This window comes from Hemitrygon akajei, chromosome 1 (assembly GCF_048418815.1).
Source record: "Hemitrygon akajei chromosome 1, sHemAka1.3, whole genome shotgun sequence".
Taxonomy (NCBI): domain Eukaryota; kingdom Metazoa; phylum Chordata; class Chondrichthyes; order Myliobatiformes; family Dasyatidae; genus Hemitrygon; species Hemitrygon akajei.
This window is the reverse complement of record NC_133124.1, coordinates 62,359,782-62,380,568: the sequence shown is the minus strand read 5'-3', so window position 1 is coordinate 62,380,568 and position 20,787 is coordinate 62,359,782. Positions and strand designations below refer to the sequence as shown.

General features: G+C 40.2%; 1 protein-coding gene across 6 annotated transcripts in view; it reads right to left on the bottom strand.

The window, feature by feature from the left end:
* Positions 1 to 642: 642 nt before the first annotated feature.
* lrrcc1 (leucine rich repeat and coiled-coil centrosomal protein 1) overlaps positions 643 to 20,787 on the bottom strand; it is a 131,319-nt gene continuing 111,174 nt past the window's right edge. For all 6 annotated transcript variants that reach the window (XM_073044173.1, XM_073044146.1, XM_073044127.1 and 3 more), the window contains 5 exons: positions 19,010 to 19,218; positions 8,682 to 8,819; positions 5,403 to 5,538; positions 2,103 to 2,251; positions 643 to 1,158 (listed from right to left, as the gene is read on the bottom strand). In XM_073044173.1, coding sequence (XP_072900274.1) covers positions 2,129 to 2,251; positions 5,403 to 5,538; positions 8,682 to 8,819; positions 19,010 to 19,218 — 606 coding nt within the window. In that variant the 3' untranslated portion in view covers positions 643 to 1,158; positions 2,103 to 2,128. The remainder of the gene's footprint in view (positions 1,159 to 2,102; positions 2,252 to 5,402; positions 5,539 to 8,681; positions 8,820 to 19,009; positions 19,219 to 20,787) is intronic.

Sequence of the window (20,787 nt, the reverse complement as noted above, 5' to 3'; positions counted from 1 at the left end):
CTTGCGTGGTAGTGTCATCTTTTTAAAGCAGTTCCTTGCGGTGAGGATGACTTGCTTCCATTCAGGCTTTGAGGGTTTTGGGATTCCCACTGAAACCGATGTGGGCTAGTCTTCCAGACAACAGATGAGTGGTGTACTGCGTTGTTTGAAATACCCAAAACCCGAAAACATTTTCTGTATGTAATTGTGACACAATGACAAAACGGAGGGGGGTGGTGGGTGGGAATCAGAATCAGATTTATCACTAATGTGATATGAAATTTGTTGTTTTATGGCAGCAGTACAGTGCAAAGAGATAACATTTCCATACTGAAAAGCAGTCTAGTTCTCTAGCATTTCAAAATTACTTGTAAGGAAAGTAACTAAATTTCTTGAATGTAACTTTATTATAACTTACATTTAATTGAAAATTGTAAAAAATATTCTTGAACTCAATTTATATGTACAAATATATTTATGAACATTAAACTAACCCAGTGAAAATAAATTATGAGTACATTATTCCCCCAAACAACTTTACTAGAAATAACAACTTAGCCTAACGTATTGAATTACACTTGATTTTTGTCCCTCCCTCAACTGAATACTTTTCTTCTTTGCAGGTGAAAACAAATCAATTATCTTGGCCAGGAATTCAAAATCTTTCATTTCTTTATAGCCTTGCATTTTATTGTAGGATAACACTGTCTTACAAGTAGTCAAGTGGATGATTTAATTTCCTTACACCAAAATTGAACAATATGTTGTTTAAATGGACATGTTTAAACAAGATTCCTTCCCACTGATCTCCATTCAAGCACTTATCCTTGCAAATGTGCTAAGTGTTACATCTTCTGCACTTCCTCCCTCACCACCATTAAAGGCTCCAGCAGTCCTTCCAGTTGAGGCAGCACTTCAAGGTGAATCTATCAAGTTATATATTGTATCTGGTATGGCCAATGCTACGTTAGTAAGACCTGAAGCATATTGAGAATTGTTTCAATGAGCATCTTTGGTACATCCTTCAAAAGAGACAGGATCTCACGGTGGTCAACTATTTTAATTCCACTTCTGCTTGCCACACTGACATGTCTGTCCACAGCCTCCTCTAATACCACATTGAGGCCAGAGGTAGCTTGGAGGAGCAATATCTCATATTCTGTTTTGGTAATCTCCAACCTGAGAATTAGAATCAGAATCAGGTTTATTATCACTGGCATATTACGTGAAATTTGTTAACTCAACAGCAGCAGTTCAATGCAATACATAATCTAGAAGAGAAAAAAATAATAAATAAACAAGTAAATCAATTACAGTATATGTATATTGAATAGATTTTAAAAAGTGCAAAAACCAGAAATACTGTATATTAAAAAAAGTGAGGGAGGCATCAACATCGATTTCTCTAACTTCTGGTAACCACCACCCTCCGTTTCCCACCCCTCTTTGTTTTCGTTCATCTTTCTGACCCCTTTACCTCTTTCTTCTTCTTCTTCCCCCTACCCCCACAAGCTGCAGATCACCCACACCTTCCTCCCCTTTATTCCATGGTCTACTGTCCTTTCCTATCAGATTCTTCCTTCAAACCTTTGCCTTTTCCACCTATCAAATTCCCATCTTCTTATATCACTCCCTTTCCCCTCTCCCCCACCTTCCCTATCTTACCTCCCCACTTCAACTGGATTCACCTACCACTTGCCAGCTACTGCTCCTCCTCCTCCTCTACAACCCTCAGCCTTTTAAATTCTAGTTTCTATCCTCTCCTCATCTACTCCCAATGTCTTAGCAAAAAAAATCAATTTTTCATTTCCCTCCATAGATCCTGCCTGAGCTGCTGAGTTCCTCCAGTGTTTTGAGTGGATGCTAATTCTCTGCCTGCTCTTGAAGTAATGCAGATTTTGAAAGTAATGTTTGTTTCCAAACTCCCTGATCAAAAATAATTAACTGAGAGCAAGTCAAGATTGTTTCCACTAACCTGGACCCACAGTAGGGTACAATCAGAATAAGAGTCACCCCATTTATTTTTGGTGTTTTCCAAACAGTAGGATTTAATAATTTTGATGCATTACTTAAAGAAATCAATTCAGTTTTCAGTCACTTAATAACTAGTGTAGATTACATACATATTGGGAAGTTGTCTGTGACAATCTCACAGTTCTTGCTTGATATCATTAAGAGCACTAGTGAGTTTGCGTATCTTTTCTTCCATGTTTTTCTTGCCATATGCTGTCTCTCGAAGAAGATGACGCATTTCTTCCTCTACTTGATAGACCTGAAATAATTAAAATACTACATATAATAGTGCAAAACAAAGCTATAACATATTTGAATGTATTGATTATGTAGTTATGTGCATGAAAAAAGACCACCTAAAATGAAAATAAAACACATCTTAAATTCAATTTATATTTAGGACAAATTTTGCAATGTGAATTAGTTCAATTGGCAAGTAAAATTATAGCTTTTTTTTTATTAGTTTACAATATGAAAACAACTTGCATTTCAAAGATCTGGATTCATTTTAAAGTGCTCTGGATATTTATATTTTGTAACTAAACTTATCCTTTACACTCACTTGAGAAAATCTGCAGATGCTGGAAATTCAAGCAACATATACAAAATACTGGAAGGACTCAGCAGGCCAGGCAGCATCTATGGAATAGAGTAAACGTCAACTGGAGTAACTCCAGCATTTTGTGCATGTTGCTCGATCTTTACATTGGTATTTTAACATTCACAATCTAGACCTTTGTTGTTGTTGTTTCACTCCTCATGACTGCAATATGATGCAACTTCACAACTCCAAATTCCAAAGTTTGAGCTTGATCTCAGTTTATAACAGAGTTGAGTACGTACGTCCTCTCCATAAAAAACATGGAATTCCTACAAGTATTCCAGATATTACCATTGATTCGTCAGAGCATCAAAGGTTACAGAGAGAATGTTGAGAGGGATAATAAATCAGCCATGGAATGGCAGAGCAGACTCAACATGTCAAATAGCCTATTTATTCCTAGGTCTTAATTTCTTATTAATTATGTCTGCTTCAATGGAAGCTTATTAATAATGCTTTCTTGGCTTCAAAATTGGTAGATTTAGTTCCAAGCCTTGAAGTGATATGAATAGGATCTATTATACTCAGCGATAACAGATGTTGGGTATAATTGAGAATTGTGAATCAAATATCTTTGAACCGACAAGTTTTCTACCAATTAACCCAAATGAGCAAATGTTAAATTAACCAATGTTTACCAGGACGAGATTTTTACCAATTGGGCTTACTTCACTTCAAGGATGTAATATGGCTGTTAAGGAAAAAAAAGGGATAAACTCATCTGTTTTCAGTTCTAGGGAGCACGTGTGTCTGGATGTATGTGTATATATCACACATACACACACATAAAAATAAGTACAGTACTGTGACCTGGTGATGGGAGTCCTTAATGATGGATGCTGCCTTTATGAGGCATCACTCCTCGAGATGTCCTGGATGCTGGGGAGGCTAGTGGCCATGATGGAGCTGACAGAGTTTACACTTTTCTGCAGCTTATTTCAATCATGTGAAGTGCCCCCCACTTCATACCAGACAGCGATGCAGCCATTTAGAATGCTCTCCATTGAAAATCTAGAAATTTGCAAGTGTTTGTCATGACAAACCAAATTTACTAATGAAATGTAGCCACTATCATGGCCTCTTTGAAACAGCATCAATATGTCGGACCTCTCAAAACACTTCATCGCTGTAGATGTGAGTGCAACTGGACAAAACTCATTAAGGCAGCTCTGCCAACACTTCTAGGGCACTGATATGATTGTTGCCCTTTTAAAACAGGTGGGAAATTCCAAATGTAGCGATGAAAAATTGAAAATGTCTTTGAACACACCCTCCAACTGGTTGGCACAGGCTTTCAGAACTCAACCAGGTCACCAGATGAAGCAGGTATCCTCATAGCTATAGTTTTATTCACCATTTCAAAGCATTCTTAAAAGGCCTTGAGCTCATCTGGGAATGAAGCATCACTGCCATTCATAATGTTAGGTTTCGGTTTGTAGGAAGTAATGACCTGCAAACTCTGTCAGAGTTTATGCGCATCCGATTCCACTTCAAACCACAATCAGAATTTTTTTTTGCTTTTGAGATAGCCCTCCGTAGGTCATACCTGGCTTTCCTGAGTCCTAGATCACTAGACTTGAATGCCAGATCTAGTCCTCAGTAGACTATGAATCTCCTGGTTCATCCACACAGGTTTTAATGAAGTCAGTGACAACTTGGCACAGCTATTCAGACTTGATGATTACTGTCCAGTCCAGATTCAAAGCGCTCTTTTGCTTCCTTTGACAATACCTTCTTTGTCCTCTCTACTGGTGCTATGGTCTTCAGTCTCTGCCTACATTCAGGGAGAAGTACAGCCAGGTGATCAGTCTTTCCAAAGTATGGGTGTGGGATGGGATGGGAAATGTTCCTGATGATAGAGTAACAGTGGTCCAGAGCTCCTCTAGTTTCACAAGTGATATGTTGGTGATAATTACTTAGAGACCTTTTCAAGCTGGCCTTGTTAAAATCCCTCAAAATGATGGGGAAGGCTGTTTCTGACAGTTGATTATGTTGCTGAGTTTGATAGAGGCCTAAAGTGGAGTGCACACTGCCACCGAGGTGATGGCTAAAAGCTCCAAATGGACGACCCTCAACATTCCAGGTAGGGTGAGCAGGACTGAGACAGAACTGCTGTATTTGTGCACTGAGGAGCTAATCATAAAGCATACTCCACCTCCTCTGCCTTTGAAAGACTCTGCAGTCCTATCTTGGCAGTGAATCATGAAGCCAGCGAGCAACATCGCAGACTCTGGAATGGTGGAGGAGACAAAAACTCTGTGAAACAAAAAACACAACAGTCTCCCATGTCCCTCGGGTGCAACAATCTTGCTCTGAGGTCTTTGATTTTATTTCCCAGTGATTGTATGTGTGCCAGCAGAATAGATGGCAGTGGAAGTCAGAACCCTCTTCTCCTTAAAAGAACTTTTAATCCAGCGCAGCATCCTCTCTTCCACCATCTTAAAGGAGAACTGCACTTGCACCCGGAGACTATTGTCCAAGATTCATCATCAACTTTGAGTAGTGGTAGCTTTTTTTAAAAAAACGCCTTAAAATGATGTTGCTTACTGTACTGTCCATGACTGTAGCTGTGGATTTCAGCTAAAATGAAATCTAAAATGGGAATATTTGAAGATTTCCATTGAAGCTGCTCGCATAAGTCGCTTTTTTAAAGGCACTACCGGTTATATTTGTAAGAGAGTGCTATGCATAAACAGATTGCCACATTTGCTTAAGTAAGAACAGTACCAATGCTTAAATTGCATTGTTTGCAAGATATTTTGTGATGAAGTATTATGTAGATTATTGTGTACAAGGAAGAAAATGTTACCTTTTGTTTTGCTGTTTCAATTTCCTTTTCTTTTTCATTGGCTAACTGCAGAAGTTGGGTCTGGTGAGATACCTGTATAGCCTCAAGCTGGTGCCTGAATGCATCATCCATGGAATGAAGTTTTTCTGCTGCAGCTCTTGGCAATTTTGGACAAACACACATTAAAATATTTTAAATATATTTAACATTGCAAAAAATCTATTATTTGTACATGAAAAATAAAACTCGAGCAAACTTTAGTCATTTTCTGCAGATGAAAGTAATAAGAAACTATGAATTTATGCACAACTGGATGATTTATAAAAAATGACAAAGCAGAAGTTATTCTGAGAATTAACACATTAAAAAAGGAATTGTGATCATTTTAGATAGCTCCTCCTACCCCATCAGGATAAAGGATGACTTGCTTCCAGACCATTTCTATAGCTTTGAGATAAATGTGGGATTCACAAATCCTGCTACAGGTAGGGCAGGAGTGCTTGAAAGAGCAGACTATAAGATAGTTTAGAAGGTATCTTTCTTCTGTGGCTTATATTGGGATTCTGTGTGGTACTTCCAAATAGATTCAAAGTATTCAATGCCAAACTCCATTTTGAGTGGGATTGTTACTCTTATTCCAAGTGAAAACAAAATGTTATTTTACAATATGTTCTGTATAAATAATGGTGGAGATTAGATAAAGAGTACAGGATTTCAAAGAAAAAGCAATTTAATCAAGCTGTAAAATCAATGAGATTTGCGTAATTTGGCCAAGAAATTTGTAATTAAGAAAAAGAATAAACCTTAATTCTTGATATTTTTGAGCATAGTTTGCTTAAGAGGAATGTCATTTTCTTTAAATCATAGTAAAATATTGAACATCATCTTACTTTCTTACAAATGTCTGAGAGGAATTCCTAATGGTAAAATTTTACATTTCACTGTTAGTCTTTTTTGAGTCAACTTTTTAATTATAAATGACCATACCCATATTCAAAATTAAAACTAAAACTAATTAACTTGCCAGTGTCTAAATGCACATTAGGCCAGGTGGTGGCATTGTAATACTTTTAATCCCAATACAAGCAATTGTTTTACTGTCTTGAAATTGGATCTATTTGGACATGCTTTTTTTGGCATTTCCTGATTCAGTTTTAATAGAAAGTGAAATGTAATTGAAAATTGGGAATCGTGTACAAAGTCTGCAAGATTAACTTTGGGGTCCATTAGGCATTTGATGCATAGAAATGTTGACATTTTCATTTACACACGAGTAGCATGTGCCATCTACACATCACTCAGGCCGAGGACTTTGAAATTTGCTGCCCTGGTGCCCTGACCTAAAGAAACATCATACCTTCCAACTCAGTTATGAACTCCCTTTAACCCACCCCACCCTACTCCGTTCACTATCCTTCACAGCCAACTTTTGTTCCAAGTCCTCTACACACCAATTCTGATCCAAACTATTTTATTTCCTTTGTTTAGAGATACTGTGTGAAACAAGCCGTTCCAGCTCAATGAGCCGCAAGCCCAGCAAACCACCTTTTTAACACTAGCCAAATCACAGTTCCATTACAATGACCAATTAACCTACTAACTAGTAGGTCTTCAGTCTGTGGGAGGAAACCCGAGCTCCTGGAGGAAACCTCTGCGTTTCATGGGGACAATGTGCAAAGTCTTTACAGATGGCACTAGAATTGAACACTTAACTCCAGAACATTCAGACCATTGCTCTGAAACTCTACTCTCCAGTCCCCCTGTTGGGCCTTGCTTCCTGTAATCCATCTCCACAACCAACAGGGTTTAAATAATTTCTTTATTTAGTCTGCAACAGCAAAGAGCAAAGGAAAGCCCTTTAGATGCAGAAGGCCTGTTCGGTAGAATAAGCTACCTTGGGCCTCACACACTAATGAATTTGAGTGGTGGATCCATAAGATGTTTGACTAGCTAAGACAGACTGTTTAAATCACAAGATTTTTTTTCCAGATTTGTGGCAATACAGGAATCACATTTTCCATGTTTTGACTAAGATTAAGCAAAATTTAAAAATAACATTGCATTTATCCATTGCATTTTATCTTACATTTTTAATAAAAGTCATTTTCCTCAGATTGTGAAATGTTTCTCCAGGGACGATTTAATTTCTCGACTCTAATTCTGTGAAGCATGCCCAATTTCTCAATACTATAAAATGTAAATCAGTTAGACTGACAAATCATTTTAAGGTTCTTGCAGTTGAAATTGAAAAAATCTAGAATCAAATTTTCAGCAGAGTTCATACTTAAGTTAAATTGTTAATCTGGGCAAATATAAAAAAAACATCCATTAGAACATGTTAAACGAATACTGATAAAGTGTATGGGATTGGGATAGCAGTTGTGAAAGCAAACATAACATCGAGACAAACAAGAGAAAATCTGCAGATGCTGAAAATCCAAGCAACACACACAAAATTCTGTAGGAACTCAGCAGGCCAGGCAGCATCTATGGAAAAAAAAGAGTTGATGTTTCAGGCTGAAACTCTTCGCCAAGGACTGGAGAGAAAAAAAGGTGAGGAGTAGATTTAAAACCTTGAGTGGGAGGGATGAAGTAAAGAGCTGGGAAATTGATTGGTGAAAGAGACAGAAGGCCATGGAAGAAAGAAAAAGGGGGAAGGAGTACCAGAGGGTGGTGACGGGTGGGAAAGGAGATGAAGTGAGAGAAGGAAAAAGGGGATGGGAAATGGAGAAGGGGGGGTTGGGGGGGCATTACCTGATGTTTGTGCCATCAGGTTGGAGATTACCCAAACAGAATAAAAGATGTTGTTCCTCCAACTTAAGTGTGGCCTCATCATGACAGTGGGGGAGACCATTGTTGGACATATTGGAATTAAAATGGGTGACCACTGGGAGATCCTGCTTGTTCTAGTGGTCGGAACATAGATACTTGGCAAAGCAATCTCCCGATCTACGCCGGGTCTCACCGATGTACAGGAGGCCACACCGGGAGCACTGAACACAGTGAGTCAACCCAAAAGACTCACAGGTAAAGTATTGTCTCACCTGAAAGGACTGTTCAGGGCCCCAGATGGTGGTGAGGGAGGAGGTGTAGGGGCAGGTGTAGCACTTGCAAGGGTAAGTGCCAGGAGGGAGATCAATGGCGAGGGAAGAATGGACAAGGGAGTCGCGTAGCAGAAAGTTGGGGGGGGGGGGGTCGGGGGAAAGAGAGGAAAAGATGTGCTTGGTTGTGGGATATTATATTATTAGAACAAGTAGAGTAGCTAAAGTGACAATACTTTTTATTGCTGCCAAAACTTACTTTTGGGATTCTAAAGCTTTGTCTCTTTCTTCAACAAGTTTCCTTTCTCTGGCATCAAAGGATTCTTTCATGTGTTTGACCTGTGTTTCCAATACAGTTAATATCTCTGCCTTATCCTGCCACTTCTTGTTTACAGCACTACAAATACAAAAGACAAAAACAAAACATAATAGATATTACAAAGGCAAAAATTGCTATACTCAGTTTTGAAATGTGATTATCCTAAAACCCTATTTTTCTCTCTCTGCATTTACAACCTGAACTGAAGTATTTCTTACTATCTTTATTATACTTCAAGGAAAACAATTGCAAATGTTGTTCCACTCTTTAAGAAGGGAGGGAGGCAGACAAAAGGAAATTATAGACCAGCTAGCCTGACTTCAGTGGTTGGAAAGATGAAGTAAAATATTAAGGATGAGGTCTCAGGTAATTGGAGGTGCTTGATTCCGTAGGTCAAAGTCAGTACAGTTTCCTTAAGAGGAAATCTTGCTTGACAAATCTGTTGTAATTCTTTGAAGAAATAACAGGCAGGATAGACAAAGGAGTGTCAGTGGATGCTGTTTACAGGTGTCCCGTTTTTCGAACGTTCGCTTTACGACACCTCGCTGTTACGAAAGACCTACATTAGTTACCTGTTTTTGCTAACAGACGGTGTTTTCACTGTTACGAAAAAAGGCAGCACGTGCCCCGAGCAGCCAAGCTCCTCCCCCGGAACTGCATTCTAGCCGCTATTGTTTAAACATGTGCCTGTGAGCATCTGTGCTTTATGTCTATTTACTTTGTGCATCTGTTAGCAAGATGAGTTCTAAGGTATCGGAAAAGCCTAAGAGCGCGTAAGGGTGTTACACTTAGCGTAAAACTAGACATGATTAAGCATTTCGATCCTGGTGAACAAATTAAGGATATAGTGAGTTTGGCTATAAGGATATAGTAAATAAGGGTCTGTGAAAGTTGACGAAGATGATGTTGAAGAGGTTTTGTCATCCCATGACCAAGAATTGACAGATGAAGAGCTGATGAAGAGGAAAGGATAACAATTGAAAACTAACATAGAAGCAAATGGCCCGAAAGTGAAGTCGTCCAGGAACTGAACGTGAAGCAATTGTGTGCGATTTTCGCTGGGATTGACAACGCTGTAATGTTTGCAGAAAAGTATGACTTTAATTTTGAAAGGATCTGTAGGTTTAGGGCTTATTTGCAGGATGGTATGAGTGCTTGCAAAGAACTGTATGATAGAAAAATGCGCGAGGCTAAGCAGTCAAGCCTACTGTCGTTTTTCAAGCCTTCCACATCAGCCACAGCAGGCGACGAAACTCGACCTTCAACATTGAGGCAGGCAGACATAGAAGAAGGTGACCTGCCTGCCCTGATGGAAACAGATGTTGAGATGACACCCCAACCTCCGACGACCTCAACCTCCGACTCAACCTGTCAGCCTAACATCAGTAGTGGGGAAGGTGCTAGAGTCCATTATTAAAGATGAAATAGTGGCATATCTGGATAGCAGTGATAGGATTGGGCTGAGCCAGCATGGATTTACCAAGGGTAAATCATGCTTGACTAACCTATTGGAGTTTTTCAAGGATGTAACCAGGAAGTTAGACAAGGGAGATCCAGTGGATGTAGTGTACCTCGATTTTCAGAAGGCATTTGATAAGGTCCCACATAGCAGATTGGTGGGTAAAATTAAAGCTCATGGCATTGGGGGGGGAAGACATTGACATGGATAGAAAACTGGTTGGCAGATAGAAAGCAAAGGGTAGCGGTGAATGGGTGTTTCTCGGAATGGCAGGTGGTGTCTAGTGGGGTGCCACAGGGCTCGGTATTGGGACCACAGCTGTTTACGATTTATGTCAACGATTTAGATGAAGGCATTGAGAATAACATCAGCAAGTTTGCTGATGATACTAAGCTGGGTGGCAGTGTGACATGTGATGAGAATGTTAGGAGAATTCAGGGTGACTTGGATAGGCTGGGTGAGTGGGCAGATACTTGGCAGATGACGTTTAATGTGAGTAAGTGTGAGGTTATCCACTTTGGGAGTAAGAACAGGAAGGCAGATTATTATCTGAATGGTGTAAAGTTAGGTAAGGGAGAAACACAAAGAGATCTAGGAGTCCTTGTTCATCAGTCACTGAAGGTGAATGAGCAAGTGCAGCAGGCAGTGAAGAAGGCTAATGGAATGTTGGCCTTTATTACAAAGGGAATTGAGTACAAGAGCAAGGAAATCCTCTTGCATTTGTACAGAGCCCTGGTGAGACCACACCTGGAGTATTGTGTACAGTTTTGGTCTCCAGGCTTAAGGAAGGACATCTGGCTGTAGAGGAAGTGCAGCGTAGATTCACAAAGTTAATTGCTGGGATGTCAGGACTGTCTTACGCAGAGAGGTTAGAGAGACTGGGCTTGTACACGCTGGAATTAAGGAAATTGAGAGGGGATCTGATTGCAACATATAAGATTATTAAGGGATTGGACAAGATAGAGGCAGGAAATATGTTCCAGATGCTGGGAGAGTCCAGTACCAGAGGGCATGGTTTGAGAATAAGGGGTAGGTCATTTAGGACAGAGTTAAGGAAAAACTTCTTCTCCCAGAGAGTTGTGGGGGTCTGGAATGCACTGCCTCGGAAGGCAGTGGAGGCCAATTCTCTGGATGCTTTCAAGAAGGAGTGAGATAGGTATCTTATGGATAGGGGAATCAAGGGATATGGGGACAAGGCAGGAACCGGGTATTGATAGTAGATGATCAGCCATTATCTCAAAATGGCGGTGCAGGCTCAAAGGGCTGAATGGTCTACTTCTGCACCTATTGTCTATTGACTCAGCCTAATACACCATCATCAGTGTGCTCACTGTCTTCCTGATTCTGGTAAGTGAAACTACACTGGACGTACATTATTTCTACTTTATATAGGCTATGTATTTTTATGTGTTACTTGGTAGCTTCATAGCTTAAAGGTTACTAGGAAGAGTGTTTCTGCTGGGAACGCTTGCGCCGTGTGTTTCTGCCGCATGTGCTACAGAGAGCGCTTGCGTGAGATTTTCGCTGCAGTGGACAGTGCTGCAATAATTGCAGAAAAGTATTCCTACATTATATAAGCTGTGTATTTATCAGATCATTCCTGCTTTTACTATGTGTTACTGTTATTTTAGGTTTTATGTGTTATTTGGCATGATTTGGTAGGTTTTTTTTGAGTCTGCAAACACTCACAGACTTTTCCCATATAAATAAATGGTAATTGCTTCTTCACTTTATGACATTCCGGCTTACAAACCATTTCATAGGAACGCTCTACCTTCTAATAGTGGAGGGAACCTGTATTTTCTAAATGGTGAGAAAATTCAAAAATCAAATATGCAAAGGGACGTAGAGGTCCTAGTTCAAAGTTCAAAGTAAATTTATTATCAAAATACACATGCTACCATATACAACCCTGAAATTCGTTTTCTTGCAGCATACTCAATAAATCTAAGAACCATAATAGACTCAATGACAGACCACACCCAACAGTACGGACAAACAACAAATGTGCAAAAGAAAACAAACTGTGCAAATATAAAAGAGAGAAAAAAAACAATAAATATCGAGAACATGAGATGAAGGGTCTTTGAAAGTGAGTCCATAATTGGAGAACAGCTCGATGATGGGGCGAGTGAAGTTGAGTAAACTTATCCTCTTTGGTTCGAGTGCCTGATGGTTGAGGGGTAATAACTGTCCTGAACCTGGCAGTGCAAGTCCTCAGGCTCCTGTACCTACCTTCTTCCTGAGGAAGTAGAGGCATTGGTGTGCTTGCTTCATAATTGCAGTTGCGTGCTAGGCCCAGGACAGTTCCTCTGAAATGATAACTCAGAGGTCTTTAAGACTGCTGAACCTCTCCACTGTTGATCCCAAGATGAGGAGCATCCTCTGTTGTCCTCCTCCTGAAGACAACAATCAGCTCCTTGGTCTTGCAAATATTGAGGAGAAGTTGTTGTTATGCACCACTCAGCCAGATTTTCAATCTCCCTGTGATAAGCAGATTCATCACTTGCTTTGATTTTGCCAACAGTGGTGTCACCAGGAAACTTTCCTATGGCATTGGAAATCTGCAGATGCTGGAAATCTGAGCAACACACTCAAAATGCTGAGGAACTCAGCAGACCAGGCAGCATCAGTGGAAAAGAGTACAGTCGACGTTTCAGCCCAAAATGTTGATTATGGCATTGGAGCTGTGCTTAGCCTCACAGTCATAAGTGTAAGGTGAGTAGATCAGGGGGCTAAGCACACAGCCTTGTGATGCACCTGTGCTGATGGAGATTGTGGAGGAGATGCTGTTGCCAATCCAAACTGACTGATGAAATCTAGGATCCAATTGTAGAAGCAGGTATTGAGGCTAAGGTCTTGAAGCTTTATGATTAGTTTTGAGGGAATGATAGTATTGAATGTTGAGTGTAGTCAATAAAGAGCATCCTTATAAATTTCTCTGTTGTCCAGATGTTCCAAGGTTGAATGAAGAGCCAATGAAATGGCTTCTGCTGTGGATGTGTTGTGCCAGTAGGCAAATTGGAGTGGATCTAAGTCGATTCTCAGGCAGAAGTTGATGTGTTTCATCAACTCCTCTCAAAACAATTCATCACAATGGATGTAAATGTTACTGGACTATAGTCATGGAGGCAGATTACCATATTCTTCTTAGGCACTGATATGACTGGGGTCTAATTGAAGCAGGTGGGTATGTCAGACTGTTAAGGCATGAGGTTAAAGATATTAGTGAACAGTCCACCAACTGATCACCCCATCTGGGCTGGATGCTTTCCGTGGGTTCACCCTCAAGAAGTATGTTGTTTCAAAGACTGAAATCACAAAGTCATCAAGATCTGTGGTAGTTCATAAACGTTCCTCCATGTTTCGACAGTCAAAGCGAGCATAGAAAGCACTGAGCTCATCTGGAAGTGAAGCCCTTTTGTCGCATGTCACTTGCTTTCATTTTATAAGAGATAATAGCATTCAAGCCCTGCCACAGTTGTTGAGCATTCTTCATTGATTCAAGTTTAGTCTGGAATCCTTGTTAAGGATTCCCTAAAGTTAACTTTGAGGTTGAGTTGGTGGTAAGGAAGGCAAATGCAATGTTAGTATTAATTTAGAGAGGACTAAAATATAACAGCAAGGATGTGATGCTGAGGCTTTATAAGGCATTGGTCACAGCACACTTGTAGTATTGTGAGCAGTTTTGAGAACCTTCCCTAAGAAAGATATGCGGGCATTGGAAAGAGTCCAAAGGATGATCATGAGAATGATTCAGGGAACAAAAGGGTTAACGTATGACAAGCATTTGCTGACTCTGTGCCTGTACTCGCTGGAAATTGGAAGAATTGGGGGTGGAGGGATCTCATTAAAACCTATCAAATATTGAAAGGCCTATATAGAGTGGATGTGGAGAGGATGTTTCCTATAGTGGGTGACTCTAGCACCAGAATACACAGTCTCAGAACAGACAGATGTCCATTTAGAACAGAGCTGAGAAGGAATTTCTTCAGCCAGAAGGCGACAAATCTGTAGAATTCAGACAGCAGTTGAGGCAAAGTCTTTGGGTGTATTTAAAACAAAGGTTAGTCAAAGGTTATGGGGAAAAAACAGCAGAATGGTGTTGAGGGGGATAATAAATCAACCATGATGGAAATATGGAGCAGACTCGATTGGCCAAGTCTTATTCTGCTCTTATGTCTTATGGTCTAATTTGAAGGAAGCTGAATAACTTCACTTGACATGATGCATCTGCTAGTTCATTAATAACCCTTATCAAATATGTATAGAGTAACTTTGTAATTCTTGGATTTTAATTAATGTATTTCCCTATGGTTTCACAGCAATTTTGTTAAACAGGCTGGATTACTTCTGATCAAGAGACTATACCTCCCAATAAGTAGAAGTGTGTATCTTGAGAATTAACGATTACGCTATTTTTAGTAATATGCTCATTGAATTAATGTTTTCGCCAACAATGTTATTATAGTCACTTAAGCAGCCTGATTAAACAGACTAAAATTTACTGATTACAAAGGTAATAATTTTTTTATAAAACTGTGATAGAAAGCTCACTTGACAAAGATTACAATATACAGTATAAACTGAAATACAATGATTAAACTAGAGTTCATTTCCTAGAAAAAGAATTGTGTGAAAAGAATATTTAGTCTGTTCTTAACATTTAAACATATCTCGACCACCAAAGACAGTGCATTCCAGATACCCACCACTCTCCGCAAAACTTTGTTTTACATGTCATCCATATGAAAGTATAAGTACATCAAGGTAGTGCAAAGGAGAAGGCAAGGACCTTTTATTCCCTCAGATGGACTTAAATTCTCCTATGACACTATTTGAGACAGAGTATGTTGTGCCCAATATACTTAAAACTTGCCCCTCACATCTCCTTTGAAATTAATCCCTCTCAGCTTAATTGCATGCCCTCTGGTATAAGACATTTCAACCCTGGGGAAAACAGTATTGTCTATCTACACTATCTATGCCTCTTATAATTCAAGATTCAGGATTGTTTAATGTCATTTCTTCTACACAAGTGTAAAGCAGAACAAAATAATTATTTCAGAATGTGATGTAGTACAAAAAACAAGATAAAGAATACAATAATAAAAATCCACAATAAACATTATAAGATTGTTTATATACATAGGTTGATTGCATGTCCATAGAGTGATGATAGGCTGTACGCAATGACAGGAAATAATAAAGCAGTGGTGGAGTTAAAGGTGTTGACCAACCTTACTACTTGGAGAAAGTAACTGTTTTATAGTCTTGTAGTTCTGGCATGGATGCTATGCAGCCTTCTCCCTGATGAGAGTGGGTCAAACAGTCCATGAGCAGGGTGAGTAGGCCCTCCCTCACCGACCCCCGATTCAATCATAACCTATTCACAAGACACTTTACAATGACCAATTCACCTATCTGGTACATCCTTAGACTATGGGAGAAAACCTAAGGACTCAGAGAAAACCCACACATCCACAGGGAGGATGTAAAGAAATTCCTTACAGAGGACACCAGGTTTAACTCTGAACTCCGACGCCCAAGCTTTAAAAGAGTCATGCTGAACGCTAAACTACTGCGGTGCCCATACTACATCCTCTCCAAATCCTCAACATCCTTCCTATAATGGGGCAATCAGTATTCTGTGTAATTCCCCAGATGTGGCCTAACTAGAGTTTTGTAATGCACAACATCACTTCTTGACTTTTGAACTCAATGCCTCGACTAACAAAGGCAAGTATTCCAATTGCCTTTTTAACTACCCCATGGTTAAGAAAGAAACTTCCAGAGAGCTATGAATTTGGACCCCAAAATCCCACTGCTCAGCAAAATTATTAGGGGTCTTGCTCTTAACAGTGTGCTGTCTCTTTACATTTACTTACCAAGGTGTAACAAGACACATTTGGCTGGCTTAAACTTCATTTGCCATTTCTCTGCCCTGATATGTAACTGATCTATATCCTGCTGTGTTCTTTGTCAGTCTTCAAAGTTATCCACACCAGCACCATTGGAAAACCATGGCCTAATTATGAAAGCCAGCATGGCTTTCTGCGAGATGTCATAATTTACTAATAGAACATAAAATAGTATAGCACAGGAATGGCACAAAATATTGTGCTGAACTAAATAAATTAAAATCAAGTGGCCAACTAGTCCCTCGCTCTACTTATACTCTTGCTCTTGATCAATGTGCAGAATGCCTTGGGATGCTCTTTAATCCTACCTGTCACGGTCTTTTCATGGTCCCTTCTGGCTTTTCTAATTCCCTTCTTGAGTTCATTTCTGGCTTCTTTATAATCTTCAAGAGCTGTTTGATTCTTGCATCCTAAGCTTCACATGCTTCTTGCAAACATTTATTTAACAACCTGTATTTGTTACCTTCACATTATTATTATGTAATTTTTCTGTGATTTCTTATAGTCAATACTGATTTCAGATGGAATCTTGGATATCAAAATGGAAAAGCTTCAACAGAAGTTGTTCATTTGGAAGCATTGCACATTGACCACAAAAAATAAGTAAAATAATATAAAATTGTGTATTATATAAAATTATATAGAAACATAGAAAACCTACAGCACAATACAGGCCCTTTGGCCCACAAAGTTGTGCCAAACATGTCCCTACCTTAGAAATTACTAGGCTTCCCCATAGCCCTCTATTTTTCTAAGCTCCATGTACCTATCCAAAAGTCTCTTAAAGGACCCTATTGTATCCGCCTCCAACACCGTTGCTGGTGGCCCATTCCACGCACTCACTACTCTCTGAGTAAAACACTTACCCCTGACATCTTCTCTGTACCTACTCCCCAGCACTTTAAACCTGTGTCCTCTTGTGGCAACCATTTCAGCCTTGGGAAAAAGCCTCTGACTATCCACACTATCAATGCCTCTCATCATCTTATACACCTCTATCAGGTCACCTCTCATCCTCCGTCACTTCAGGGAGAAAAGGCTGAGTTCACTCAACCTATTCTCATAAGGTATGCTCCCCAATCCAGGCATTATCCTTGTAAATATCCTCTGCACCCTTTCTATGGCTTCCATATCCTTCCTGTAGTGAGGCGATCAGAACTGAGTGCAGTACTCCAAGTGGGGTCTGACTAAGATCCAATATAGCTGCAACATTACCTCTTGGCTCCTAAATTCAATTCCACGATTGATGAAGGTCAATACACCGTACGCCTTCTTAATCATAGAGCTGCTTTGAGCGTTCTATGGACTTGGACGCCAAGATCTCTCTGATCCTCCACACTGCCAAGAGTCTTAACATTAATACTATATTCTGCCATCATATTTGACCTACCAAAATGAACCACTTCACACTTATCTGGGTTGAACTCCATCTGCCACTTCTCAGCCCAGTTTTGCATCCATTCAATGTCCCGCTCTAACTTCTGACAGCCCTCCACACTATCCACAACACCTCCAACCTTTGTGTCATCAGCAAACTTACTAACCCATCCCTCCACTTCCTCATCCAGGTCATTTATAAAAATCACGAAAAGGGTCCCAGAACAGATCCCTGAGGCACACAACTGGTCACCGACTTCCATGCAGAATATAACCCGTCTACAACCACTCTTTGCCTTCTGTGGGCAAGCCAGTTCTGGATCCACAAAGCAATGTCCCCTTGGATCTCATGCCTCCTTACTTTTTCAATAAGCCTTGCATGGGGTACCTTATCTAATGTCTTGCTGAAATCCATATACACTACATCTACTGCTCTTCCTTCATCAATGTGTTTAGTCACATCCTCAAAAAATTCAATTAGGCTCGTAAGGCACGACCTGCCCTTGACAAAGCTATGCTAACTATTCCTAATCATATTATACCTCTCCAAATGTTCATAAATGCTGCCTCTCAGGAACTTCTCCATCAACTTATCAACCACTGAGGTAAGACTCACTGGTCTATAATTTCCTTGGCTATCTCTACTCCCTTTCTTGAATAAAGGAACAACATCTGCAACCTTCCAGTCCTCCGGAACCTCTTCCGTCGCCCATTGATGATGCAAAGATCATCGCCAGAGGCTCAGCAATCTCCTCCCTCACCTCCCACAGTAGCCTGGGGTACATCTCATCTGGTCCCGGCGACTTATCCAACTTGATGCTTCCCAAAAGCTCCAGCACATCCTCTTTCTTAATATCTACATGCTCAAGCTTTTCAGTCTGCTGCAAAATATATTATAAAATAATATAACAGGCAGTATAATATTGTCAGGACACAGGGAACAACACTATTCTTTTTTCAAAAGGCTAAATACTTCACTGGGGCAAGTAGTGCAGCCTAGGTTATATACTGGTGTCTTTGCGATGATACTACGAGCAAACTTCCAACTCAGCGTTGACAGCTAGCCAGAGCCAACATACGAGGCAAAAGAAAGGTACAGGTAAAGAACTAATTAGCTGGGTATGGAAAAGCTGCAAGAAAGAATTAAAGGAATCCATTCAAGTAAAACAAAACTTAATGATTGGAGCCAGAAGAACTTGGGAAAGATTAATGGGTGGAATTTTTCCAGCTTATACATAGCCATTCAGATACGGCTCAAGCACATCACAATAATTTAATGCAAGAAATTAATGACAGCTAATATGAAAAGACAACTGGAAGTATAGCATAGTAGTATATATTATAATAAATCAATTGCCAGCTGTCATGTAGGTGATTTGAAATTAAATGTAATTGGTCTATTGTTAATAAACCACTAAGAATAATTACTTTTCAAATCTAAAATGGACCAGTGGAGCCACATGCAATTGAAAACATAATTTTTAATGTCAAAATAGTATATTGACATTTACCTGAATGCATTGTTTCTTTCCTCCAGCTCAGCTTCTTTTTCTTCAAGCTGCTGCTTTAGTTCACTTTTCCGCTCTGAAAGCCTCTCAATTTTATCTTTCAGATCTTGTGATATTGCAACTTCATTCTCTAACTGATCCTGGAAGTTTCTTTGATCTTGTAGGTTTTTCTCCCGAATTTTCCTAATCTGTTCATCTCTTTCTTGTAAACCCTGTAAGGACAAACATTTTCAGTGTGGAATGATCAATTTTAATCCAGAGTGCATGTCATTTCTCGTGTAAAACCTCTTAGAAATCATGCTTGGACACTCTAGGGAACAAATAAATCATCTCAATTTCATCATCATCGTCGTCAGCATCCAAAGACAATGGTGTGACACTTTCCTGATGGTTCTTGGGGTTATAAACTTGGGGCTATTTGCACTTTCTAGAGTGGCTGTACAGTCCCATTCTCGTTCACAACAGCAGCAGGTGAAGGAGGAAGGTGCTCTGGGAGATGCAGCTCTGGCTTTTCTTCTGGCTCACTTGATAAGCATGTTGGTCCTTGCTGTCTCAGCATGTTGTGCACTGCTTTTGACTGCGGCTCTCCACACTGTCTGGTCTTCAACTGTTTTCTCCCATGTGTTGAGGTCGATGCCTGCCAGCTTCATGTCACGCTTTCAGACATCCTTGCCGCAGAGATATGGTCTTCCTTGTGGGCAGTAACTCTCAGTCAGCTCACCAACGAGCATGTCTTAGGGCATATATGTCAAACTCAAGGCCCGCGGGCCAAATCCGGCCCACGGTGGAATTATCTTTGGCCCGTGAGATAATATCTAATTACTATTAAAGCTGGCCCCAGTAATCGAGGCGCCTATGGCGTATGATATGGCTAATGCTGAGTTTATTCAGGTACCAGGTTTTCAGGGTTTTTAGTGTTTATTCGGCAGTCTTCTTCACAAGAAACGGAATTTGTAAAGTGAAACACTTTGTAGTTATAGCAGAGACTGAGACACATGAGAGCAGGCTGAAAAAATGGAGGCAACGAAAGCTGCGTTCGCACGAGTCCGACTGATCCGGCCCGCATGAAGCTGCATTTTGCTCAATCCGGCCCGTGACCTAAAATGAGTTTGACACTCCTGTCTTAGGGATTGCATCCATTTGACATGGCCTAACCCTCTGTGGCATCTGTGGCTTTGTTGAACGTGGTTGCTGATGGTGTCAGCCCACTGCAGAACCTCTGTGTTGGTGATTTTGTCCTGTCAGGAGATGTGCAAGATGAGCAAGTAGGTGGATCAAGCTTAGCCTCTTCTCTTGGCTGATGTATGGCATCCAAGCCTTGCTTGTGTAGAGGAGTATGCCGAGCACACACACACAGGTGTCAGCTGTCTGTTGTTCTACACTCTCTTGTTCAGTCTGGCCATGACCGCTGAGGCTTTGGCAATCCTGCTGTTCACCTTTGCTTCAAGGGACAGGCTGCTGGTGATAGCCAACCCAAGACAGGTGAAGGAGTTGACTACATCAAGTCAGCAACCAATTTAAACCTGAACTGTTAGGTTAACTCACTTACTTAGCTTTCATTGCTCTAATTCCACTGCACCATCCCCACTAACATCTTCTTTCATGTCATCCTCAATCCCTTCCTTGATGCTTATGTTTCTAACACTAATCTACCAAACGCAACATTCTTCAATCCGGTCACCTGAAAATTCACCTGCTCACCAGATCAAAAATCAAAATTTAGACCAGGGTATTAGTTAATATTGCACATATTTTTGTGTGAATGTGCCCTTTAAACTGCC